At 36.0% G+C, this 27,708-nt stretch overlaps 1 protein-coding gene across 2 annotated transcripts; it reads left to right on the top strand.

Moving 5' to 3' along the window:
- Positions 1-206: 206 nt before the first annotated feature.
- Positions 207-27,647, top strand: b4galnt2.1 (beta-1,4-N-acetyl-galactosaminyl transferase 2, tandem duplicate 1). 2 transcript variants are annotated; one of them, XM_056453371.1, is made up of 13 exons: positions 207-312; positions 2,328-2,447; positions 4,360-4,383; positions 4,492-4,602; positions 4,794-4,897; positions 8,327-8,385; positions 8,491-8,671; positions 13,290-13,376; positions 14,325-14,506; positions 20,808-20,951; positions 21,021-21,252; positions 21,343-21,517; positions 27,027-27,647. In XM_056453371.1, the coding sequence occupies exons 1-13, from the start codon at positions 260-262 to the stop codon at positions 27,070-27,072; spliced, it is 1,518 nt and encodes a 505-aa protein (XP_056309346.1). In that variant the 5' UTR covers positions 207-259; the 3' UTR covers positions 27,073-27,647. The 2 variants fall into 2 exon arrangements, with proteins under 2 accessions (XP_056309346.1, XP_056309347.1); XM_056453372.1 differs by lacking the exon at positions 27,027-27,647 and adding an exon at positions 22,897-26,887.
- The last annotated feature ends 61 nt before the right edge of the window (positions 27,648-27,708 follow it).

The following is a 27,708-nucleotide window of genomic DNA, read 5'->3' on the forward strand; positions in this document are numbered from 1 at the left end:
GTAGTATACTGCAACAGCAGATCACAGTAGCTACAGCATTATGCCAGTAGTTTACGCTATATTTACAGGATTTATTTACCTTATTATTTTTTTACAATGCATTAGTGTGCTTGGTAAGCAATAATGTACAGAAATTTGATGCCATCAAGAGTCTAGTACAGAGGAGTGGTGTAAAGCAGACGGCTCTACCACTGAACAAGGAAGAGGTTTTAGATGTACCCATAAGAGGAAGGAGCTCGCATGAGAATGTTTCTCACGTATGACAAGATCTTATTTGCCCTACAGCTTTTCTGATAAGAGCGTTTCACACCGGTAAGTACAGTATACCACAATTTTGCTTTTTTCTGTGTATGGTTTTCATTTTGCTAATTCATGCTGGTCAGCTAAGGCTGAACCCAAGGTTGATTGTGGAATTTTTATGACTGAGACTGCAGTTGTTTATGGCAAAGAGGTATGCACACTTATTTAGAATGCTCTGTCTGTTAGTTTTTAATCTGATTACTTATTTGTCTTTAGTACGTACGAGGTTTGATTCATCTTTAGTAAACAACAATAGCCGTGGTTGTAGGACATGTTTAAAAAAAGGACTGAATTTAAAAAATATATATTTAACTGTTTACTATTTAACTATTTGCAAATAGTTACATACACTTACTACATAAAGGCATAGCATTGGGTGCATAAAAGCATCATCAAAATGAGCTTTCACTAGAAATATGCATTTAAATTATGCTCATGCTGAGCTGCACAGATTTTTAGCAGGTTAGAGAAAGAAAAGTCTACAAGTTGTAACTTGAACTGGTGTTATGTGCACTATTACATTGTTAAAACTAGCCTTGCTGCAGTGCGTATATGAGGATTGTGTGTTATGAGCAACCTAACTTTGAATTCCAGCTCGTTTGCCTTTAATTTTTTTCTCTCGTCCTTCTCATCTCTAACGTTTTGTATGTTTCTTCCAATAAAGATGAAAAGGCTTTATTAAAATTGTAATATTTAAAAAAATAAGTGTGATGAAGGGCTGATAATGACACACTTTTGTTCATGACACAGCACGTTCTAAACTAGCTTGCAGACCTTATTTATCCTGCTGCTGTAGTGATTACAAAACAAGGTTGTGAGGTATTCCCTATGGAATTCAGTATATTGTGCTTGATGTTAAATATGTAATTTTATATTTTTTTAAGAACAATTGTGGATTTTTTTTTAAATTAGATGAAATGTAGAATCTAATTTTCAAGATACAACCCAAAAACCTATTGCTTTGAAAGCAATTAGTTGACTTTTAAAAATACAAAGTGAGTTCACCCATTGCCTTAAAATGAAGTAAATAAATTGTGTGCATAATTCTAAAATTAAGTCGATTTAACAGTTTCAAATTACAATGGGTTTACTAATTTTTTAAGTAAATTAACTAAAAGTTTTTACAGTGTAGGAATATTGCAATGTCTATCGATATAATATATATTCTGTAATTTAGGGCTGCAAGATATAGGAGTAATCTAAATGGGATCCTTAGGCGAGATAAGTGAATTTATAGAGCGTTTCATACACAGTGGTAATTCAAAGTACTTTACTTAATAATAAAAGAAACCTATTATAAATAAAATATAATAGTAGTAAAAATAGAGCACAGATAAAAGTGAAAAGTGTTTTATGGTTTCTAGGGAGTCTAACTAAAGTACAGAAATTGAATAATCAAATGTACAATAGCACTGCATATATAATTATAAATAATTCAATCAAATTAACTTATAAAAGTTCTAAGCAATTACATTTTTGTGCCATACGCTTTGAAGTCATTTGTAATGCTCACTTGTTCAGCTTTACTGGAAATTAGTTTGTTGGCTAATTGATTTTTGCATGTTTTTTATATATAAATTGAATGATTACATAAAAATGATAATTCTTTATATATATATATATATATATATATATATATATATATATATATATATAAATATATACACATTTAAATGAATGTTTATATTACATTATATCAAAACATAATGCTACAATAATGCAGGTTCATGGGGGTCCGGAGTGTCCATTAGCTGTACCATTTTGAAATCCCTCGAGGCCCTTCAAAGTGACCAGTTTTGAGTACTTTAGTTTGGAATGACACATCAATATGGTGACCACGATGGTTTGTCATTCTGAAGTGTCATTCCCATTTGGAACGTGCTGAACAGCACAATCATATGTTAGGTGATCCTAGAATGTCTTTACTTTTACATCAATAAAACCTTTAAATTATTGTTTTATTCCATATAGCTAAAGTTTCTATCTAGAATTCCAGTGTAATTATTTGTGTCTGCTTGTTCTTTCAGATTACCTTTTATGATGAAAGTTAAAGACTGCTTGAAGCTTGTTTTTGTCCTGATGTTGCTCAGTTTACTGATTTTCTTGTTTCTACAATGTGAAGTGTTCAACAGCATGCCAACATTCCGGTAAGCAGTCACCTTTTTCCTCTCTCTCTCTCTCTCTCTCTCTCTCGCTCTCTCTCTGTCTCTCTCTCTGTCTCTCTCTCTGTCTCTCTCTCTGTCTCTCTCTCTGTCTCTCTCTGTCTGTCTCTCTCTCTCTCTCTACAAATGCTGGATAAGTTGGCAGTTCATTCCGCTGTGGCGACCCCGGATTAATAAAGGGACTAAGCCGGATAGAAAATAAATGAATGAAATTAAGCCTTTAAATGTCTCTTTAAGCTGAATACTAGTGTCTTTAAAAATATCTAGTAAAATATTGTGTACTGTCATCATGGATAAAAGAAATCAGTTATTAGAAATAAGTTATTAAAAATGTTGTGTTTAGAAATGTGTAGACAAAAAAATCTTTCCATTTAACAGAAATTGGGGAAAATATACAGGGGGGCCAACAATTCAGGAGTACTAATAAATGTGTCTTCAACTGTAGGTTTTTCACACACACACAAAATGCTTATTATTGGATTAATTAATTTATTATTATTATTATACAAATGAGAAAGCAATGAAATCATGATTTTTTTGACATTTAAACTATAAAAACATGAGAGAGAATCCAATAAGCATTTAACCTTTAAAAAGGTTCACAATATAATTTTATCAAGCCTTTATCTTCTTTTTGCACAAAGTTCACAGTGTGTGAAATGGCCATCATCAAACCCACACTGGCTTTCATTTAGCTAAGAATAACAAAGTTTGGAAAGCAAAGTTTCATTGTGGTCAAATGACCTGGTTAAAGACTCTGAAAAAAGTGAGACCGAAATGTACCAGCACAAAGAAAGGTTTGTCATTAACAGTGAAAATAGCTTAAAATACTGTAGGCTACTCTTTTATTTTTTGATCATACTGATGAAAATAATACATTATTCAAAACTCTTTTCATTATTCAGAATTCAGAAGTATTTCACTTTTATTTAACAAAACATTTGCCTTTTTTTATGTGGGAGAGAGAGAACAAATAGAATGTGCTTTAAGGTGCAGTCTGTCACACAGTTTGTTAAATTAGATTTTATTAATGTTTGTATGACATTTAATGGATTATACTAGTATTTTTATTGGTCTTTCATTAAATCTCCCCATTGAATTTTAATTTTACAGTGTAGCAAATGGTTGGACTTTGATTGAAAATGATCAAAACATACTTTTTTTTTGTTTCAGTGGAATAAATTTCAGGGAATAATCATTCATCTAAAGCATAACAATGTCCGCTAGCAAAGTAAACATGGTAAATTTAGATTTCACACAGACTTTAAAGCTCGACTCTTCTGTGAAAACATTGTGCTCTAAAACTCATTCAGGCGTAATAATCCATTAATGATTATAACATTGGTTGAATTATAACATTGGCTGCAAGCTTTAATTCTTTCCCTGCAGCTTTTTAAAGTTGCCACCCACTGCCAGCATTTTTTGATGATTTTTAGCTAAATTTGACAGCCCTAAGAATATTTTTGTGGCTAGGGGTATATGACTATTATACATTAAAATCAAGAACCAAGCCTCTACTCAATCTTCATGTGTTCATGTTATTTTCCCACTAAAATGCAGGTAGATTTCATAAAAAATGCTACATTTGTGACAAAAAAAACCCCAAAATAAATAGCTTTTTTTTTTTTTTCTAAAAGTTTGACATTTCCAAGATATTTAGCATATAATACATCAGCTATAGAAAACTTTATTGTCCACACGTGTGGAAATTCATTTTGGCCTCCTAAACGTACATCATAATCAGCTTCACCATTGCCCTTACACATTTAGCTGTCAACTTTCCTTCTGTTCAGAGTTTCAACTTTCACATTACAATTAGATTGTATTTTTAATTCTGTTTGTCTGATTAATTACCTGGCAATGTAACTGATGACTTTATTCTTTTTAACGGTCTCAGTCCTGAACATGACACAGCCTCAAGGTAAAATCACTTTGAATATTTGCTAGTTCAAATTAAATATCTCCAGATGATATGATCTGCTTCATATGTGGTCTTTATCTTCTTGTCATGTTTGACTGAACTGTGCAGGTTAAATATTTCTTGTGAAGGAGCTGAACTCACCAGGCAGTTCGTTCCAAAAGATCAACTAAATGACATCTGTGAACGCAGAGAAAAGGAGTACAAGCAAAGTAAACTCAGGTTAAAATCTCTTTATTTACTCTGCAGTCCTGTAAAACAACCCCAAAACCATGTTAAGATTAAATACACTCTTGTATAGCCAGTTTGCACCCTTGTATTACATTTGAGCAGCGGTGCAACATTTGAATGGTCGTTCTTTCTTCTTTTAATATTAATTTCTTCATGCATTGTTTTTTTTTTATATCTCTCAGAATGAAAACAGATGTAGATATTCTCATCGCCCCGGCCAACTCTCCTCTACAGTATCCTATTACAGGTTTCAGGGTAGTTCCTCTGAAGAAAAGTATGATACCAGGTTAGCATGCTTTTTCTGTTAACTTCTGTTTACTGATCACTATCATTCACTCCCAATAATGCTGGGTTAAAGTAAGCACAGCTGAATTATTTACCTAATGGTGGGTAAGTAATAGACAGAAGAATAAATCTCTGTTGAGTTTATACACAATTTGTGTTTTTTATTTATTTTTTTGTTATTGTTAATCATCAACTGAAAATTGTTCATCAAAACACCTGACATTTTGTAAGACCATTATTTAAAGGGTTAAATTCTAAAAATGAATCTTTGATAATTATGATTATGACTCATGACAAAATCGACGTCTGTGAAAGAACTTTTTTTGACGCACAAGGATAAAACTGTTTGCCGTTTTGTCAGCTGATGTACCCCACAAACCACCACAAATAGCATTTACAATACTAAATCCTGAAATTCAGCATTAGAACTTGATACTGCATTAGATATTGCAGGACCGGATTAGCAACATATTGAGCCCTGGGGCTATAGCAAACCAAAGAGCTCCATTTATATTATTGCCTCACAAAAGTAGCTTTTTTTTGCTATTATTATTATTATTATTATTATTATTATTATTATTATTATTATTATTCATATTTTTAATTTGCTAATTTATATTATTATAGAGTCTGATTTTCCACTTAATATATATTTGATTATTAATGTTTTCTATTCCATTAAAGTACACGCATACAAAATCTATTTTAACTTTAAAATGTTAAAAAGGCTGCCAAAACCAGAAAAAAAAAATAAATAAATAACACACATTTGCAAAGCCTTCTAAATGAGCGCTTTACTTTAAACTTTAGCTGAGCATAAATCCCTCAAATATCTTTAAAGACAGCGCCTCAGTTATGAGTTCATTTTGCATGTTTCCGCCTATCCTGAGCTTTCTTACTGCACGTTAATGATGCGCTTGGTTAGCCTACCTTTGACTGGACCATTCTCACGGTAAAGCTGAAATGAGGAACTGTTCTAGGAATTAAGGGACTTTCCTGCACTCTCAGAAATAAAGGTACAAGAGCTGTCACTGGCATGGAAACCTTTGAAAAGATACACATATGTACTTGAAGGGTTCATATCGGTACCTCAAAAGTAGTACCCTAAAATTTTGAGAGGAACACTTCTGTACTTTTTAGATACTAATATGTACCCTTGAGGTATTAATATGGACCTTTTAGGTAAAAATTTGTACTTTTTCAAAAGGTACCACTCCAGTGACAGCTTGCGTACCTTTATTTCTGAGAGTGTGGGGAAAAACAGGACATCTGTTTACCTTTACTGTGAACTAAATAGCGCTATTTAAAACTCTGATTGAGCTAAAGCCACTCTGAGCCATAGTTTAGTGGCATCACTGTTTTTGAACAGCAGCGAGCCGAAATGAATATTTCACATTATCGACCCTCCTCGTGCAGGCCCTTGGGCTTCAGACCTGCCTAGCCCTTAGGTTTATCCGGTCATGGATACTATATCAGTATCTGGGTCAAAACTATGCATTTGAGCATGCACTGCAGGTACTTAGCAAATAGCAAAATTAATTTGGTCCACTCTATTTACAAATACAGGGAAGTATAAGCATGCAGGGCCTTTGTGGGTTTAACTTCTACTTTGTGAATTTGCTTTAACTTGTTCAATCAGTAATAAATGAAAAGTAATGTTGAGATAATGTGAAATAAATATGCTTGTTTGTTTTCTTTATTTATAGAGCACATTTAAAAAAACAACAGATGTTGACAAAAGTGCTTTACAAAACAACCAACATACAAAATCTATACTTGTAAATAAACAAAATACTTAACATTCATTCATTCATTTTCGTTTCGGTTCAGTCCCTTTATTAATCTGGGGTCGCCACAACGGAATGAACCGCCAACTTATCCAGCATATGTTTTACACAGCGGATGCCCTTCCACCTGCAACCCATCACTGGGAAACATCCATACACGCTCATTCACACACATACACTACGACCAATTTAGCTTACCCAATTCACCTATACCACATGTCTTTGGACTTGTGGGGGAAACCGGAACACTCGGAGGAAACCCACGCGAAAACGGGGAGAACATGCAATCTCCACACGGAAGCGCCAACTGACTCAGCCGGGGCTTGAACCAGCAACCTTCTTGCTGTGAGGCGATTGTGCTATATTTAAAACAAATTAAAATTAATTAATTATAATCAAGAGACAGAAGGTGATTTTTTTTTTTTTATTGTTATTTTTTTTTTATAAATGACACTTAAAAGCACCAAAAGGAAGAGCATGATCTGATGTGTAAAGGCAGACCATTTCACAGATGAGGGGCTGTGACAGAAAAAGTCTCCTGTCTCCTTTTGATTTTAACTGTGATTTGGGAACACCTAGCTGAAACTAATTGGCCTCATTGTAGTGTGCCAGTGAAGAAGCTTACCAATGTAAGTAGGTGCCAGACCATTCAAACCTTTAAAAACAAATAGCAATGACTTGTATTGAATCCTTGATTGAACTGGAAGCCAGTGATGGGATGATAAAACTGGTCAGATACTAGAACGTTATTTGTCCCAGTTAAAAGACTAACGGCTGCATTTTGAACCAGCTCCAAGTGTACAATTGAAGCATGCAAAACTCCTGAATACAAAGAGTTACAGTAGTCCAATCTGGACAAAATAAAAACGTTGATAATGGGTATCGCTGATTTAAATTATGTGATTTGTATTACTGAGCTTGCTTTATCTAAGAGCCAGCTTACTGTATTTCTGAAAGGTATAATTCACCCATAATTGGTAATTCCGCCTTCATGTACTATGCCAAATAATGACGTATTGGCAGGTGCAAAATGCATCGGACACCGTCATGGAAACTCTGAGTGGTTAATGATTCATTCAGTTCAAAATAGAAATGCTCTAGATTATGTACAGTTAATCTACTAAGCAAAAAGAGCCTAATCTCACTCGATTTAAAGTGCAGTTTACAGATAAATAAAAAAGGTGTCATTTGAAACCATGAATTTTGAGACTTCGAGACCTTCCTGCTTTTAACTCTTATTGAAATATAAAGTTGGTATTGAAGGCAATAAACAAACGAGCTTTCCTGTATTTAAAGAACTGATTTGATAGTATAAACTGCATATGAAGAGTTCAGATGGAAAACTCTTTAAGTGGCATCTGAAATTCTTCTAAAATTAGCTTTTGTTCTCAAGCTCAAATGTTTATTTCAGTTTTTGTTCAGTTATTTAACTTAAAAGGGAACATAAACATACCATAAAAGGGAAATTACTAAACCTACACATCCAGCAACCAGAAAAAAAAACGTTTGATTTAGAAGAAAATATCAGATGGCACTTGTAGGCTTTTGCATCTGATCTTTTCATTCATAAATATTACACACAAGAAAATATATATTTTCCTTTCTATTTACTAAGATAATTGTTTTTAATATCCTCACTTCAGGTCTTGCCCTTCGAGTTAAAGGGACAAGTGTACGAACAAACAATATTGGACATTACAAGGTTTGTTGGTTTAAATTGGAGCAAACTCTCTTTAATCTTACGTTATGATTTAATTCTCTGTCAATTCTAATTTTACAGTACTTGATCTGCTTTAAATCCAATCAGGTGTCTTTGAGTGTGACGAGTGGTGTACTCTCAGTGGAGAATCTTCAGGATGGACAGCAGGTAGATGGACAGGGCCAGAGTGAACTGACCATCTCATGTAGCAACCTTACACAACTCAATGATCTGCTGTCCAGAGTGAGCTACACCAGCAGCGTCTACCACATCAGAACATCGGACCTGGGTGAGGACAGCAGACTCACTTATTTTATATTAAGTGGTTTGCTTAAGCAATGAAATAACAATTTAACACTCCTATTCACACTTATTACCAGATACATTCTTTAAAATATACTTCAAATGTGGTTTCGAGAAATTAAGTGCCACAGTGTTTCAGAGATAAAATAAAAAGAATGTTTATAAAACCCCTCAATAAAATGAAATAAAACATTACATTGAGTTAATCCTGATTAAACTCACACGTAGTGTTATGGCTATTTACAATTAATTAGTTAACCCTGGAGCATGTGTGTTACGTTGGCAGCGTCTCAATCAGCACCCTTGCTCCCGAGGTTGTTCATCAGTAGTTTGTGTACACAAATTCAGGTGCTGATAAGGACGGAGATTCACTCTCTTCACTATACATTGGGACACACTGAGTGTGACTTAAGAAAATTTTCATTGTGCATATATAATATATACACTGACTGGCCACTTTATTAGGTACACCTTACTAGTACTGGGTCTACCCCTTTTGCCTTCAGAACTGCCTTAATCCTTTGTGGCATAGATTCAACAAAGTACTGGAAATATTCCTCAGAGATTTTGGTCCAAATTGACATGATAGCATCACACAGCTGCTGATTTGTTGACTGCACATCCATAATGCCAATCTCCCGTTTCACCACATCCCAAAGGTGCTCTATTGGATTGAGATCTGGTGAGTGTGGAGGCCATTTGAGTACAGAGAACTCATTGTCATGTTCAAGAAACCAGTCTGAGATGATTCGCGCTTTATAACATGGAGCAGTATCCTGCTAGAAGTAGATGGGTACACTGTGGTCATAAATGGATGGATGGACGTGGTCAGCAACAATACTCAGTACTCGCATATCCGAACTATCGTTAAGTGTGCATAGTGTGTATTGATACACCCTGATTTTCACGGTGCATTTTGAGACTTTTCAGGGTGCAAACATTTAAGTGAATTGGAAGAATTTTGAAATTAAGACAGCACTTAAAACGGCTGACACGCCGATCAGTGCACTGATTACTGCACTGATTGAGACGTATCCATTGAGTTCTTCCATCTTAGCACTCAGTGAGAATGTGTAGCAAGAGGCCATTGCCACTCGGTTCCAATTTCTTACTAAATAATCAAAATTAAGTCAAATTAATTAACTACTGTAAATGACGTCAAAACTAGTACTTAAATGGTAGCAAGTCAATACAAAAAGTGTTTATTATATGTTGATGATATTTTTTTCTCATTGGTGGACAAAATACAGAATTTAAGTGGTTGAGTATAAGTGAAAAGACCTTAATACACCCCCTTTAAATCGATAACAGGAGTGTCCTTTCATTCATATTAATGTGCCCCTTGTGCTGGATGCCTTCATTTAATACCCTAATTAAATAAACTACCAGAATCCTCTCTCCACTATATTTCTATGTTTAGGGCGGTCTTTTGTAATGTTTTTAAGGAATAATTATATTCAGTCACGGTGGTGCAGTGGGTAGCATGATCACCTCACAGCAAGAAGGTAGCTGGTTCTATACTGTAGGTGAATTGAATAAAGTAAATTGGCTGTAGTGTGTGTGTGTGTATGTGTATGCAAGAGTGTATGGGTGTTTCCCAGTGTTGGGTTACAGCTGGAAGGGCATCTGCTGTGTAAAACATATGCTGGATAAGTTTGAGGTTTGTGGTGAACCCAGATGAATAAAGGGACTAAGCCGAAAAGAAAATGAATGAATAATTAGGTTCATATCTTTCCACAAGGATTCTCAATGGATTCTGCGAATGAAGCAAATGTCCACTCCAGGAAGCAGATGAATAAAAACACACTTTTACTAATATAACAGATCCACTTCAAAATAGGAATAAAACAAATGCAAGAACAAAACAAAATCCTTTACCTTGTTCTCTGCTGAGAACAAAAGGCCTAAGATTTAAAATATACAGAAGTCTGTTTAAGCTGTTGGTATTCAAGCCAATGAACACAGGTGTCCCTTCTAAATTAGACTAAGGATATACTTTATCACTGTTTGGACAAATGTTGACCATACACTTGCAAAAAAACTTTATTAAATGACTCAAAAATGTAAATACAGAAAAAACTACAGATTTACTCTCAGATTGAACTCTTCACACTCTCTGTCGAAGGCGTCTGTCGCCCTTTATTTTTCCTCTCATCTCTAATAGCTGTTTCAGCAAGCACAGTAATATCAGAATTTGAAGAGTTCACACTTAGCTGATGACTGATTAAAAAAAGCCTGTTTGGCATGCTGTCCCAGGAGAGAGCCCTGAGCTCATAATATCCTTGAGCCCGGGGCTCCCTCCTGTTTGAAGGGCGAGAGAGGAGTTTGAGCTCGGGTAGGTCTCGAGAACTCCCCTGCTTGTGAATGTGTTAGTAATAGCTATGAGATATAGCAGACTAAGACTTGTCTATAATGCCACTTTGAATTAGTCAGTTCACTTATATTTTATGTCTTTGGATGATGGAAGGAACCCCGGGAAAACCCATGCAAGCACGGGAAGAATGTGCAGACTCCGCACAGAAACGCCAACTGGCCTGGTAAGGGATCAAAACAGTGGTGTTCTTGCTGTGAGATGACAGTGGGCTGCCATGCCACCCTATCAGTAGAAGGCGGAGGAGTAGGGGTGGAAGGGGGGATTCTTCAAGACGAAGATGACTGGATTGGAAAAACTCTGGTTATTTAAAGTGAGTTAAAATTAATCTGATTGGCATGATATGAGTACTGTAGTTGATGCGGGACAAGCCATGATCAATCATAAGCACGTGAGCCTCTAGAAATTAGTTTATAAATAAACTGCACATATAAGTGATGTTTTGTGTCTTTTACAATTAAAGTCATTAAACCATCCAGGCACCACAACCTCCAACCAGAATACAACTGTGCTTTTGATTTCATTTAAAGAACAGGGTTTCATAATTCTTGGTCAGACACAAGCTTCTTAATTATACATTTGGGACATTGCTTCAGGTTAAACATGGGTTTAGAACAAAGAGCACTGACAAGAACTTTTAGATGGTTTGATCTTGTGATTGAAATAAAAAAAAACAGTGGTAGGGACATTCCTGACTGAATCAGCCTTTTTGAACAAACTGGTTGAGTGAATGGTTCAGTTACAACATTTAGTTTGTGACTAATCATTGGTAACAATAACAGTAAACTGACAACTAGTTTTAATGATTTCTAATTCCGCCTGTGCTGGTCTTTATAAGTGATGTAACACAGTAAAAGAAGAGTTGGAATGAGTTTTTTCCATCTTATGTACAGTATAAACCAGGGGTGCCCAAATTTTTTCTTATGAAGGGCCAAAAAAACAAACTTTATTAAGGCTAGTGGGCCGAAGGTAAAAATAGTTGCCATGGGTAACTACCTAATTTATTTAATATTATTTAAAAATAACTAAAATACATTGCTGTATATTAAATAATACAATAATATATTTACATTTTATAATGAACTTATTACAGTAAAACCAAAAAAAATCTCATTTCTAACAGAAAGGAGTTACACTAGTTTTTGCCTTGATTTGCTCTTCTGCATAGTCCTCTATTTGTCAAGTGACAGTATTTACATTTTTAAAATTCTGATTCATTTACATTTAATTGAAATATTTCATTTCAGATGGCTTTTTTGTAGCTAAAATAAAAAAACTTTTGTATAGAACTTTTGTAACTTTTTGTATAAAAAAAACCAAACAAAAATAAAAGGTTATGTCAAATTAGAAATGGGATGGTGGGCCAAATCAAAGATTACAATGGGCCAACTTTGGCCAATGGGCCCTACTTTGGGTATCTCTAGCATAAACATTAATAGCCATATAAAACATTTGATTTTAAAAGGATAGTTCACCCAAAAATCTGTCATTATTTACTTACCCTTCACTTGTTTTAAAGCATATTAGCATTTCTTTCCTCAGTTCAACACAAAAGAAGATATTTTGAAAAATGTTGGTTATTCACACCAATTGACTCCCATATCAATTTTTTTTCTACTTTGAAGAATGCTGGTTGCTGGCACCCATCGACTTCCAAAGTATTTCCTTTCATGTTCAACAAAAAAAAATTGCTCAAAAGTTTAGTACCACACAAGGGAGAGTAAATAATGAGGTAATTTTCAGTTTTGGGTGAACTATCCCTTTAATTCATTCATTCATTTTCTTTCGGCTTAGTCTCTATTTCAGAGGTCGCCACAGTGGAACGAACTGCCAACCATTCTAACATATATTTTACACAGTGGATGCCCTTCCACACTACAACCAATTTAATTTATTCAATTCACCTGTACCGCATGTCTTTGGACTGTGGGGAAAACTTGAGCACCCGGAGGAAACCCACATGAAAACGGGGAGAACATGCAAACTCCACAAAGAAATGCCAGCTGGTCCAGCCAGGACTCGAACCAGCCACCTTCTTGCTGTGAGGCGACAGTGCTAGCCACTGTGCCACCCCCTATACCTTTAAAGAAGTTTTAAAGTGGCAGGCGCACACTTACAATAAACATAATGCTATCAACCCTTCATGAATACCAATATTAAAAACAAAATGCTTATTATTATTGTTCAAGACATTGTGTCAATGTTGTAAATTGCTTTAAATATCTTTCCGTAGCTCTTTTCTCTTTTGAGGACCATGAGGCCAAGTTTCCGATCATGATTAGGAGACCAACAGTTCCGGTTCTGTATGACCCAGGAGAAGGTAAATGAAATAAAAAAACAAACAAACACACTGTGACATCAAATTTGCTTAACCCTTTAACTGCCCCACCAAAAAAAATTGGGTTTGCATTTCTTAACTCCTAATGTCACTAGTTAAGGCAAGGCAAGTTTATTTATATAGCACATTTCATACACATTGGCAATTCAAAGTGCTTTACATAAACAGTAATAAAAGAGACATGTATAAATAAAATAGAAAGTAATATAAATACCGATGAAACAGCGTAAAGACAGTTTTTCCATATTCCAAAATACCGGTGTATCATATTTTCTCATTTTGCATAAACAGGAATAAGAGAGACAAGTATAAAAAATATTTAAAAACTCAATGCATTTTTTTCCAACACATCATATAATTTCTTAAATATCAGCCTCTACCAAATGGTTGATATGTTGGTGTATGGTAAAAGTACAAGAATTAATACATACACTATGAAAAATCAAGTGTAGGACCAATTTATTTAAAATAAAAGCAAACATTTCTAAATAGAAATTATCTTTTTTTTTTTTTTTTTTTTTTTTTTGGAAGTACGCCATTAAATATTTCAGATTCTCTTTTAACATGTTTACTTTTTTTTTTTTTTTTTTTTTTACAATAAAACCAAAATCAAGTGTAGTAATGCAACAGGATTATGATTTATTTATTTATTTATTTTTATTATAATTTTTTTTTAATATAAACTAACAATGCTGTGTGTGTAAACCATCATTTAAAACAGTCACTCTTTAAAGGCTTTAACAGTCATTATTTAAAACAGTCAAAATATGGTCAAACATTTGGTAGAGCAGGTAATTAAAGGATTAAAACAACTGGAAGGTCTGTAATGTATAAGTAAAGCAAAAATCAAGCTATCCTGCTTAAATTTTAGCACAGTTTTAAAATTTTTAATATCTCCTAAAGAACGCTTTTGATTTTATCTCATTTCAGATATCAACTCACAAGTGACCATATTAACCAAGACCTTTCTGAGGTACAAGGAGCTGAACGTCCTCATCAAGAGCATCCGAAAGTTTTACCCAAAAATCAAGATCATCGTTGCAGACGACAGTCTAAACCCTGAAACTGTTTCCGGAGACAACATAGAGCATTACATCATGCCTCCAGCACAGGTAATTGCTTGCATTGAGCTGTTGCTGTTTACACCTGATATTAACATGCAGTCAAGTGCATCTCTATTATACTTCATCAAGTCTCTGTTTGTGCTGTGGAAGAGGATCTGGTCAGTACATGATGATGCTACTGAACCAATAAATAAGCCATCAGACAATGTGGTGGCAAAAAAGGAAGCGAAGGATTTCAATAATAGGGGAACAACTGCTTTCAGGAACTGTTATTGTACAGCAAGAAATTAATTGAAACAGTTAGAGTGTGACCACCAGCTGTCTCTTTTAGCTTGATGTGAGGGTGTGGAATTAGCATAGATGAAGGTGATGTGTCTCCAGCAATATCCACCAATAAATGAATTGTCCCCAAACTTAATCCCCTCCAAAGATAATAATAATAATGCCACAACCTGATTTCACCAAGTAGGACATGTTTCTTGATTAACATTTCTGTTGATCCTGGAACAACATTCCAATCAGCCAATCAGAATTAAGGGGGGTGTTTACTGTTTATGTTAAGTTTAGGCTTACTGTTGAGGTTTATGCACTTCTACATGATTGTTTTCCAACTATTATTATAATTTTGGAAATAATGTACAGTTATGGTTGGGTTTAGGAGTAGGGAATAGGTATAAATTACATTTTCCAACAAAAATGATGTTCCATGTATGCTAATTCAGGATCGCATCGTACTTGGCAAAATCATGACATGCATAATAATGCTTTGGCTACGTTTACACTGCAGGCAAATGTGGCCCAAATCAGATTTTTTTTTTTTTTTGTGCCTCAGATCTGTTTTTGTTTTGACTGTGTGAACAGCCCAAACCACATGGAATCTGACCTTTTCGACTCATAGTTGTGCCACTTTCATATGCAGTATTAAATCAGACATAGATCTGATGTTTTGCAGTCCACCTGCAGTGTGAACAGTTATGTAGGATTTTATGTGATCTCCGATCGATATGCGTCAACATTCTGGTTTGCAAACATTATCTGCTCCTCAGCAGCATAGTAGAATAACACACAGGGCTAATACTTAGCATTTTGAATGCAAAACTGGCGCTTGTCAACCAATCATTCACTATTAGCCTTTTAAAAAAAATATTGTTCAGTTTTAACATAAAAAGTATGTCCATAAAAATTGCATATATAAAGTGAATAAAACACATAGGCCTACACAAAATAGCTATTTTTCACTTTAAAAAATTAATACATTAACAGAACCAAATATGAAAAACTATAATCTAAATATGAAAATGAACCAACTCCGCCTTCTCAGTTCAGTCTGCGGCTGCTCATAAAGCCTTGATGAGTTCACCACACCGGTAGTCAGAAAGACACGCACTGTGCTTGTCATAAATCACAAACAGTCAGTGTTTTCAATCATAAGAGACTCATTTTAGGCTTTAAATGCCGAAATACACAATAGTAGTAGCAGAACAACCCTTTGCAGTTCTATGTTGTCTGTGAAAAGGGCAATAATTATATTAAACCATTGACAACGTCGTACAGTATACACATTGTGTGGATAATTAGACATTTTGTGCTGTCCGTAACTGTACTTTTGTGCATGTGGGTCAGTTTAGGACCATGATCTGTTCACACTGGAAATCTGATATTGACCTCATTTATAGACCTTTTACTTTGAACGCAAAATTACCCATTATGCTTTGCGTGTATGCACAAGGAGGATGCTCACTTCAGGTTGGCAGCTGATGCGTATAAAGAGTCACATTTGGACAGCTTTGAAACGATGGTTTTAATCTAGTTTAACTGCTTTTAACGTCTTTGAACTAATTCTGCTGTCGATCAGCGTCACCTCCTGGACTGATTATTTAAAAGTTAAAACAGTCAAATTGTTTTATTTTACATTTACAAATGCGATCTAATGGGATAGAAAACTACTGCTGTAAGGTATTTTTCCCTCATTGTCAGATGGCATCTTGTGCCATTTAAATGAAGCCTCGTCATCGCTAAAGTCAACATCTTTTCTTTCTTTCAAATATATAAACAACCCAAACACTACACCGTGGTAATTACTGCACAATACAAACTAACTCAATGAAACATAACTGCTCCTGATTAGAATCAATGAGCAAATCAGCCAGCAGAGTATCAGTAACGTTCTTTTATTGGTAATTTTTGGAAATTGCATGGCTTACATACCTGCTAGTTTTATGCCAGTAATATGGTTAGCTGTTTATAATGCAGTGAGGTATTGTTTGTGTGTATTTGCATTGAAGAGTCGCAGAGTACAATATAACAGCTCACAGGTCAGGAACACTGGCACTATATTTTAGCATCTGATCTGACGGCAGACACTGAGTTAGGAGAATTTTTTTCTCTCGCACTTTAATCGGATCTGACAGTTTTGCATCACAAAAATGCTCCATTAGCCACTGAAAACAGTACTGACACCCAGTTGAGAAACGCTGCTCTGGCTGAGGACAATTCTTAACGGAAGTTCTAAGCACCCTACCAGAAGGCCCTGGTCACTTTGGCACCCTCCATGCAGCAACTAAGAAAAAGGTCTATAACAACAATGTGAACAGCTATGCAAAAAAATCTGATCTGAGAAAAAAAAATCAGATTTGAGCATCAAGTCTTGCAGTGCGAATGTAGCCTTTGTCAACTCTAATTAACCTAGATGTGCAGAAAAGGTTAAAAAAACATTTTTTACGCAGGTCCTACCTTCCCCAAACACAAATGTGACATGTGATTGGCTGTTTCTTTCCCTGCTGTAGCAATGTTTGGATGTTAGCAGCACCAAAACTGCAAGGACATTTTCCAGTTCGATATGAAGCTAAAGACTTGACTTGGCCAATGTACAGTAGGTGACATGGGTGTCAAAAGCAAGTGGGAAAATGGTGGACATGACCTACTTTCCCCAAAAAAGGTCAAGTTCTACTGTGGGGCTGTGCAATTGATTAAAATTCAGTTTCGATTTTGGCCTCCGACAATTATGGAAAAAAAATAATTAAGACAAATTGATTTATAACATTTTATAGTTCCTCAGCAAAGCAATTTCAGGGAAATCGTGTAGATTAGAAGCATGAAAGAGATCTTGTGCTGTTGTGTGCATGCGCTCAGCCTCAGAGACAGCAGAACACACACATTGTGTCATCTTGTAGCTCAACTAAATGGTCATGCAAAAATGTGTCCAGATGCAATGCTCAGTGATTATTCACATAAACCCTCAACTCTGTCAATCATTAGTTTAACATTCCTTTAATTTTACAGCACATTAAGCTGCGGTCACACTGGGCTTACTCCCATAGACTTCCATTCATACGCACGCGAATGCATCAGACCGGAAACACAGGGTCATGCGTTAAGTTTCGCAGTTTGTTACGGTGCAAAGTTCAAGCTTGGTGAACTCTGACCTGCGATATCGCATCACTTGACTGCGTGAGACCAATCGAGGATCAAAACATAACCTCTCTGGACAGAAATTTAAAACATGGAGCAAATCGCTGGCTTTTTAAATGTCTAAACATTTTGTTTAATCCTGCCCCTTTTCGCAGCACCGCATGACAGAATTTCGCACACACAAAGCCCAGTGTGACCGCAGCTTTAGCTTGTTTGGGGAGGTGATATTAGATTTAATGTTGGACCAATGTCAAGAGCAAAGCTACGTGATTGGCATGAAGACAATAGTGACATTATTGAGCAGAGCTTTGCAGCTTTAGAGTCTGTGGGATTCTGTGTAGGCTATTATCAACATGGGAGCCAGTAGGAGGCTTTTTATTTTCATGGACAAACATCAAAAAGCGAATCAACAAAATGAATCTATTGTAGGTTTGAATCCGATGAATACTATCAGGATTTGCTGGGGTGTATCCCACATGATCGAGAGCTGCAGAACACACAATGCAATCTGTTCTTTAACAGCTGTGTACCAAAAAGTCTATGGGGCCATTTCAGGAAGCCCTTCGAAAACTACATGATCTGTTTCTCAACAATTCATAGATACGGCCTGTGCAAAAGCAAACCATTATCACACCTCTTCTAAGGAAACCATGTGCTTCAACAGTGTTTACAGACCATGTTAGCTAACAGAACATGTTCAGTGTCGCCACAAAGTTTAGTGTTAGCACAGCTTACATTAAGGCCCCGTTTAAAAGTTATGCTATGGTTATGCCTTCTGTCCACACTACCCCAGAGTTTTCAAGCCCCAAAAACAAAGTGTTTTGAAAACTGAGACTCTGATTGGTTTATTGCACGTTAAGCTCAAAACACACCCATAACTCATTAAGAGAAGAAGCACAACTCTGTAAGACCATGCGCCAGGGCGCAGAGCGTACTTTTCCATCGTTCAAAAAGCAAAAGTGGATTTGCAAATGCCCTTAATGCTTTTGTGCCATGCACTTTAGACTTTGCGCATAGATCGTTAAAATAGGGCCTATGAATTCCTATGTATGTAGATCGATAAAATATTCTCTATGTATTACATATTATGTAATATATTGTTTCAAACTACTAAAATGTCAATAAAAGTTGGAAGGAAACCCATGCCAACATGGGGAGAACAATCAAACTCCACACACAAATTCCAACTGACCCAGCTGGGACTCAAACCAGCAACCTTCTTGCTGTGAGGCGACAGTGCTAACCACTGAGCCCCCGTTTCAGCCCTCAGAGAGAAATGTGAAAGATTTTATAATCTCAACACACAAGTACCAAAATACAATGTATTCAGTTGTTCTTTAAACCACATTAGCTGTGCATACAGACCAAACTCTTCTGTCATATTGTTTGAATGCATGTTGTTAAGCAATACTTCTAAGAATTTTTCTACAAAGAAGATTGATATACCACCAGTAAATTATCAATAAACACCATTTAGCACAAACATAGCATTCTACATAGGTTACAAAGAACATGAACACACAAACACGTAATGTTGTTATGTGTTTGTGTGTTCATGTTCTTTGTAACCTATGTAGAATGCTATGTCTGTGCTAAATGGTGTTTTACAATCGTATCTTGTTTGTTAGGTTATAGGTAAACTAGGTTCTCTAATAAATTTGTTTAAATCAAACATTGCCATATTTACTTTGATTAGAATTAACAAGAAAATGAAACAAGCACACTCCAGCCCCAACTTCCTATCCACAACACTAACTATAATCTTTCTAATCTTCAGAGGGTTGCCAGTAAAGAGATTTAAAAAATCCTCTTCCTGGGGTACCTCCAAAAAAAAAACAATTAACAGTAACTCGTTGGAAAGACCGCCGCGAAGCACGGCCTGCTGGATTACTCTAAATATCCGGAGCATTTTTGCTTCATCCCTTAAAAAAACAACAATTAAATTACCAGCACGAGCCTCCACTTTATGTTAACTTTTTTATGTTCAAGAGTTCGCACTTAGATATTGCTTGATAATAATAGCAGGTTTGGCATGCTATACCAGGAAATAACCCTGAGCTCGAAGATAATTGAGCCCAGAGCTCCTGTCTGGTCAATGAGCATGTAAGGGTAGTACAAGATCAGGTAGTTCTCGAGAGCTCCGCCTGGTAAAGGAGGGATCGGGTGAATAGGGTGTTCTTCGGAAAACGAAGATAAGGGAATAGTTTTAGCCAGGCTACTTATAGTGAGTTTGGTTTATTCTGATTGGCTAACTAATGATTATAAATGAGAGACCAGCTGCGGTCAATCATATCACATGCTCCTCTTGAAATGAAGCTGCGGTCACTCTGGGCTTTTCCTCCCATAGACTTCCATTCATACGCACGTGAATGCGTCAGATCGGAAGCGCAAGGTCATGCGTCAAGTTTCGCATGTGGATGCGGTGCAAAGTTCAAGCTTGGTGAACTCTGACCTGCGAAATCACATTACTTGACTACGAGAGACCAATCGAGGATCAAAACAGGACCTCTCTGGACAGAAATTTAAAACATGGAGCAAATCGCTGGCTTTTTTAATGTCTAAACATCTTGTTTATTCCCGCCCCTTTTTGCAGCGCCGCACGACAGAATTTCGCACACAAAGCCCAGTGTGACCGCAGCTTTAGACTGTGATACTTAACTTGGTGTGAAAAGGCCTTTATGCTATAGAATTCAAATAAGAGTCTAGTTAGATGTTTTTTCCTCTCAGAACTTTTTAGAAATGTGGATACGAATTAAAAATGTATTGTTAATCATTGTGATTATTATTATTATTTTTTTTTTTATTATTTATTTATTTATTTTTTTTACAAAACTGCATTGTAATATCAGGTGTAAGCCTGGTATAAGGCTTGAATTGTAGATGACGTGCATGACATTCTAGTAAACTAATCACTGCTGGTGTTTATTTGCTTCCTCAGGGGTGGTTTGCAGGCAGGAATCTGGCTGTATCTCAATTGACAACAAAATACTTCCTGTGGGTCGATGATGACTTTGAGTTCTCGGATGAGACCCGGATCGAGAGTTTTGTGGAGATTATGGAAGCAGTTCCAGACTTAGATGTTGTAAGTCTGAAAAGATAAGAGTGTTGAATTTTGGAGCAATTGATATTTATGTAATTTCTCTCTGCTCAGATTGGCGGTGAGGTGTCTGGTGACCAGTTTTATTTCCTTCTGGAATATGATGAGGGAGGTGAGCATGAAGGAGGAGGATGTCTTAGGCGTCTTAGAGGAGAGTTTCATCAGCCACTTTCAGGGTATGATGGATGCCATCTTGTGGATGGTGTTACAAATTATTTCTTGGCAAGGACTGAAGCCGTGCGAAGAATTGGTTTCGACCCGTTCTTGAAAAGAGTTGGTCACACAGGTAAGTCTATGCAATTTTACCACAGTCAATCATCTTCATTTGTATTTATGGGGCTCATTTAACTGTTCTCCATTCATTTCCATTCATCAGAGTTTTTCATCGATGGCCTTGGAAAGTTATTGGTAGCAACATGTAAGGGCTATTCTATTGGTCATCAGACACATCAGACATATGACAGCTATGACAGTTACAGGAATCAAGAAAAAGAGGATGAAGAGAGAAAACTGGCACACCATTTCTTTAAGAATTATCTCAACTGCATCAAGTACTGATATTTTCAAATATATACTACATATACAACTAATGTAATTTATTTCTGTGGACAAAATGTGAAAATCTGAAAAACAGAAGAGGACAGTCAGCTGCCATGAGAAAAGTGCATTACTTGAAGTAATAGTTCACCCAAAAATGACATTCTGCCATCATTTACTCATTAACTTTTAAGGTTTGAGGTTTCTCGTTGACTTCCATCGGAAAAACTACAGCTTTCCAACATTCTTCAAAATATCTTCTTTTGCATTCAACAGAATGAAAAACTCAACCTGGTTTGAAACAAATGATGGCATTACTTCATTTTTAGGTGAACTGTCCCTCTAAGTAAACCGAATGTTTACAGCTACCAAAGCCTCTTTCAGGGAAAGTCTGTTACTTGGAACTTGGTGGCCTTATTTTGCAAGCTCTTTTGTGGGATTAAACTAACGTGCTACTGATTAGAAACTGGAGATGCAGTGATTTACAAATTAGTAACTGATATGGATGTGCAATATTTATTAACTGCAATATGGTGTATGCAGAGCTAGTTTTTCTTCCCATGCTGATAAACTTCCGGTGAACAGTTAATGTGACTTTTTTTCTATTTTATATAGTTCCTTTACAGCATCGATGTTGTAATTTAATTAAAATACAATCAGTTAAATATACTTTAGCTTTCATTTAGTTTAGGGGCCACCAATCTCGGTCCTGGAGGGCCGGTGTCCCTGCAGGGTTTAGCTCCATCTTGCCTCAACACACCTGCCTGGGTGTTTCAAGTACACCTAGTAAGACCTTGATTAGCTTGTTCAGGTGTGTTTGATTAGGGTTGGAGCTAAAATCTGCAGGACACCAGCCCTCCAGGAACAAGTTTGGTGATCCCTGATTTAGTTGCTCAAGCTTAAAACGAGACAAAAAGCCGTTTACTCACCTGTCAGAATCGGCAGGCTAGCGCAGCTTTTTCCATTGAAAATACTGGGGTAAAATAAATGTTCATATTTTAAAGACATGGCGGGGGAAAATGTAGTTTAATGCAGTGCTGCTTGTACAACCTGAAACCCACTTTATATCGGATATCACAAAGAAAACAGACCTTAAACTCGCAGATTTTGCAATGGCATAAAGTTCACCGGAAACGCTTAACCCAGGTTACTGACAAATTAAAAGTCCTTCAGCATACTTTCACATATACCCAATAATATTGTAGTTGTTGATTTAACTATAATGGAAATGACATTATCAAGTATGCCACACTTTGTAAAATAAAAAAAATAGTGAGAGTAAGAAACAGAAACTTCATATTGAAGTTTTTTTAAAATGCAGATAGAATTATTAGCCAATTATTTAATGACAGTAAAAAAAAATATCCCATTTTTTTTTCTTTTCTTTTTAAAGGTGCAGTATGTAAGTTTGACACCCAGTGGTTGAACTAGGTATTGCACTCCTGGATCAAAACAAATGCAAGCGCAGGTTGCCAGATTGAGGACGATCAGGAGCGAGCCTGACTATAGAGCCTAAAGGCTGATTTAAATCGTGTTCTAAATAAAAGCAACGGCACTGATAGAAGCAATATTTTCATATTCAAATGAGTTTTTGTTCTATCCAACGCCTGGAATTTACATTTTATAAACGGCTCCCTCCTATTTCTCACAGGTGAACAACAGGATAAATGACTATGATCACCTTACACCTTATGTGCTTTATTCAGTGTTAAATGCTAATAATGTGACTTTGAATGCCATTTTACATGACATTTATTGTCAAATACTGTACACCTCAGATCTTGAAAATAAAATAACCCGTTCACGAGTTCACCTGCTCAGTCAATTGCCTTAACATCATAAACGATTTTGGTGTTGCTGTCCTGAAGCTGGAGCCCGCACTATTAAACCCCTAAGAGAACTCGGACCTCCCATCCTTGAAGGAGGCTCGAGGCCACCACCGCAACGCCACCAACCAACCACCCCCCATCTTTTTTTTTTTTCTTTTCTTTTTTAAACTTTTGAAAAAACAGAGGAGGAGATTGAGAAGTGTAGGGATGCTGGAACAAAAGTAAACTGAAACAGTGCTACAACCACTACTTATACACAGACGTGATAATTTAATGACCCACCTGATCGATCAGCCTCCTTCCGAATTTACGTTTGGAACTTCCATTACTTAATTTGTGCCGGAACAAGCTGGATCCGGCACCTCTGAAATCTGATCCGGCACCTCATCTTACCAATTCTCCTCCTCACACGGACCCCTGCTCCCACTCTTCACTGTCTTCCTCGACTCCCCAAACCTCTCCATCCGCGACTCCCCAACCCTCTTCGTCCACGACACCCTATCCCGCCTCCCCGCTCTTCACTTTCTTCCACGAACCAATTTGATGAGGAACTCATTTCGGAGTCTGCTACTGTCCACTGGAGGTCGGATTTCGGTCATGAACGCATGCTTTGAGAGCCTTTCTGAATGAAGGTATGAAATACATGGTTGTCCATCAAGGCAAGCCCCGGTGCTGAAATATAATTGGCTAAAGTAACAGTGGCTGGGTTAAATGAACCAAAACAAAGATAGCTGTTCTGGCATGTAACTCACATTTTTAAAGCAGAATAACTGACTTCAGCATTGTTCTGAAATATCTGCAAACATATTATGGTATTTTTATGCTTTAGAAGAGTCAAAAACTTACATACAGCACCTTTAAAGACATGATATGATTTGGAAATATCACACAAGAGAGGCATTTTCAAGCTTGTGAGCGCAATTTGAAATGTGATATTGTTTTTGAACTTCATTAAAAAAATATAAAAAATACAGTGAAAATGGCTCTAAACAATGACGGAGTATACGGTATCATTTGTTCATCTTAGAGCAACACTGCAGTGTTTTATTCTAAAACGAATCTCTTTTTGAACTAATCGTGTGATTATTTCAGGGATCTATTAATAATGACAATCATTCGATTCAATTTTTTAAAAATGAATCAGTAATCACTCATTAAGACAGGACTTTCCACCACCTTAATGTATTTACCCATGATCGGACCAAACTAATTATGGCACAAAAACACCTACAGCAAAAAAAAAAAAAAAATCTCACCAAAATACGTAAAATATATATATATATTTTAATCAATATCGAACACTCTTGGTGACTTCCTGCTTTAATTTAGAAGCTGGGACTTCTGCCATGTTTTGCCGTATTGCACATTTCATAGCTATTTTCTATGGTGACTAAAAACCTAACCTCAGGAAGAAACTGAAAGAGAGAGCTGTATATAATATTTTATAACAATGAAAGTAGGGACTGTTAGTGTATTATTGTTACTTTATGAATTAATATATTTATTAACATTTCTTTATTCTAAGTGTACACTGGAGAACATCACTGCCATTTTTCATGTGTTTAATGTGTTTTTCATGTGTTTAATATTTACATTTTTTTTAAGTTTCCCACATTTCATGTGTTCTCATTGTGTAAACATTCTCATCCTAAAACCTGTTACAGTGCATTATATCCAGCATGTGTCATTTATCATGTCATATACATTATAAAATGTGTCAAAAATGTACTATTTTTGTACCACATGAATTAATCTGGTTGTTGCTAGATCAGAGACAGTTGTGGCTGGAAGTTAATGAGAATTATTTATAATTTGTATTAAATTTCCCATTAATTGTGTTTATTAGCGTCTACCCCTACCACAACCCCAGACTCAACCATCACAGTAATGTAAAAATGGTAGTTGTTTTTAAATGGTAGTTTATTAACGCCTACCTCCACCCCAACCATCACAGTACTGTTAAAATATTAATTATTGTTACACAGTGTGTTGGACTTCTTTTGCCAAGTCCTCCCTCTGCTCAATAAGTCAATCGGAGGCAGTAAGTAATTTCAATATTTTATTATCAAGTGAATAAAGCTTCTTCAGAAATCTGGGCTTTAACAGCAGTCAATCAGTCGATCAGGCAGTCAGAAGTGCCGTATATACAAAATCCCACAGTTTTATAGACTTCTTTTCTCCACTCCTCCCAGGGCATTTCTCCAGAAAATAGCAGTCAAGTCGTCATCCGTAGTGAGGTAGACAAGCTACACCTTCAGGTTGTGTGCCTGTACAGAAACATCAGAAAAATACACACACATTATACCAGATAGCAAGGTCTCTGCCTCCCCTCCATCACTTAGCAACCGTATCTCATCATCACATATTTTACATCTGAGTCAGCTGCAGTGACATGTAGCAAAGTCATAGAGAGAGAACGAAAGTTTGAGGAAACTGGGATATATGAGTTCAAGCTTCACGCACACATACTTGAAAATAGTTAACAAAAATAATGGATAATAAAGAAAAGTTTTAAATAAAACATCACAATCCTCCAAGTGTCACAAAAATGATGCTGTACTGATGTGCGTATCCGCAGCTGTATCCTATCTAAACTTTTTCATTTGTCTCCTGTTTGCTTATGACTATACAGAATCGAAGAATCGAATAATAGCAGCTAACAGAAAGATGATATAACTTTGCTCCACATTTCATAGTGAGAATCAAGAGTGAGAGTGACATCTTTGAGTCTAATCTCTTGGATTAAGACAGTCAAGACCTTCTGATAGGATTAGCCAAGGTGATGCACTCAAGACAAGAGGCTTGTCGCCTGAATAACAGATCACTCAGATGAGGCTTGTAATCGGCATAGACATCACGCAGGTGAAAGAGCAAATATAAGATCCTTCTGGTTGAAGGTCAGGTAATGAAGTTCTCTATTATTGTGGATTTCATGCTGATTGTATTCAAATATCAGCAGAGAAACGCTGTTTGGTTTTACTTGTCAACTTGCACTGACCTACAGGTCAACCATGTTGTGGGACAGTAGACAAGATCAAGGAGATCTTCACGTCTCATTATTACTAGTCTGTGTGTCTCTCACAAGAGTTCAGAGGACACAATTGTGATTCTTGCCTTAAAAAAAGATGCCTGCAAAATATTATTGTAAGATTTTAGTATTGGGAAAACCTTCACCTCCAAGAGCTTCTTTTCTGTTTTATTATTTATATTGCTGCAGAAAGAGACAATCTGCAGAGTGAAGAAAAAGGAATTAACCAGAAGAGGATTCATTCAAACTAGTCTCGCATAGACATCATCAACATATGCTGTCTCAGATATATTTTGTGAAACTATTATAACAGTCTTTACCTCATGTGTCACTATGATCAGATGTTTTCTCTGATGCTTTTTTCATACTACTGTCTTTTTCTTATGTTTATTGTATTGAAAATGAAATTGCACAGAATTATATTTACATATTCTTTATGTAACCAACTTCGAAACCAAACATACAGAAGTGTGCATGGGTTTGGTTCATTGTCAAAATAACATAATTAATTAAAGGACTAAATATCACATTTAGTCTGTTATTACTTGCATGAATATATACTTTTGCTGCAGTTCACTTAACTGCCACCAATGTTGCTAATAACAACAACAAAAAAAACCTGTTCTCATACTCACCCTGAAATTGTTCCAAACCTTTGTTTTGCAGTTTGTTGAGAAACCGGACCGTTTCTTGTCTCCAATGTCTTCTTTAATGTCAGATACTATGAAAACCAAAGGTAAAGTGGCTGAGCGAGCTCAAACATGCTGCAAGTTAAGTAAACAACAACATGCGCATACAAATTCTCACAACACATGCAAATATAGAAATGCACTGCAAATCGCAGACCACAATGGAAATGTTTCGAGGACAAAAATAGATGAACCCTGCAGCTTAAGAGTAGAAATGTCCAGATCAGATCAGGTGATCGGAAATCGGGGCCGATCATGTAGTTTCAGAGTCAATTGGAATTGGATGTTACCTACCAACCTGAACTTGAATATATATGTGTATATATATATATATATTCTCATAATTTTTTTAACACATCTATAGTTATGCGGTGTAGAGTTAGACCTCTTTCTTGACTTCACACAGAAACAGCAATGTGTGTGGCATTACATCACAGTTAAATGCCGGCAAAGTAGAACACGGAAGCAGCTTGAAGTGGAAAGCACGAGTATGTCTGCGGTCAGTAGGGTATTATAATGTTGATGATGACAACATTGCCATAGCAAACTGTGAGATATGTAAACTTGGAATTGCCTGCCGGGTATTTATATAATTTGAGATGTTATTTGTTTTTATATTAGATTTTTATTTAGATTTACTGTTTTACTAAAGTCCAAAA

Source organism: Danio aesculapii, chromosome 3 (assembly GCF_903798145.1).
Source record: "Danio aesculapii chromosome 3, fDanAes4.1, whole genome shotgun sequence".
Taxonomy (NCBI): Eukaryota; Metazoa; Chordata; class Actinopteri; order Cypriniformes; family Danionidae; genus Danio; species Danio aesculapii.

Coding starts and splice junctions, on each gene's coding strand:
- b4galnt2.1 (XM_056453371.1), top strand. CDS start 260: ATGACAAGATCTTATTTGCCCTACAGCTTTTCTGATAAGAGCGTTTCA. Junction 4,384..4,491: donor GAACATGACACAGCCTCAAG/GTAAAATCACTT, acceptor TGAACTGTGCAG/GTTAAATATTTCTTGTGAAG. Junction 8,386..8,490: donor ACAATATTGGACATTACAAG/GTTTGTTGGTTT, acceptor AAATCCAATCAG/GTGTCTTTGAGTGTGACGAG.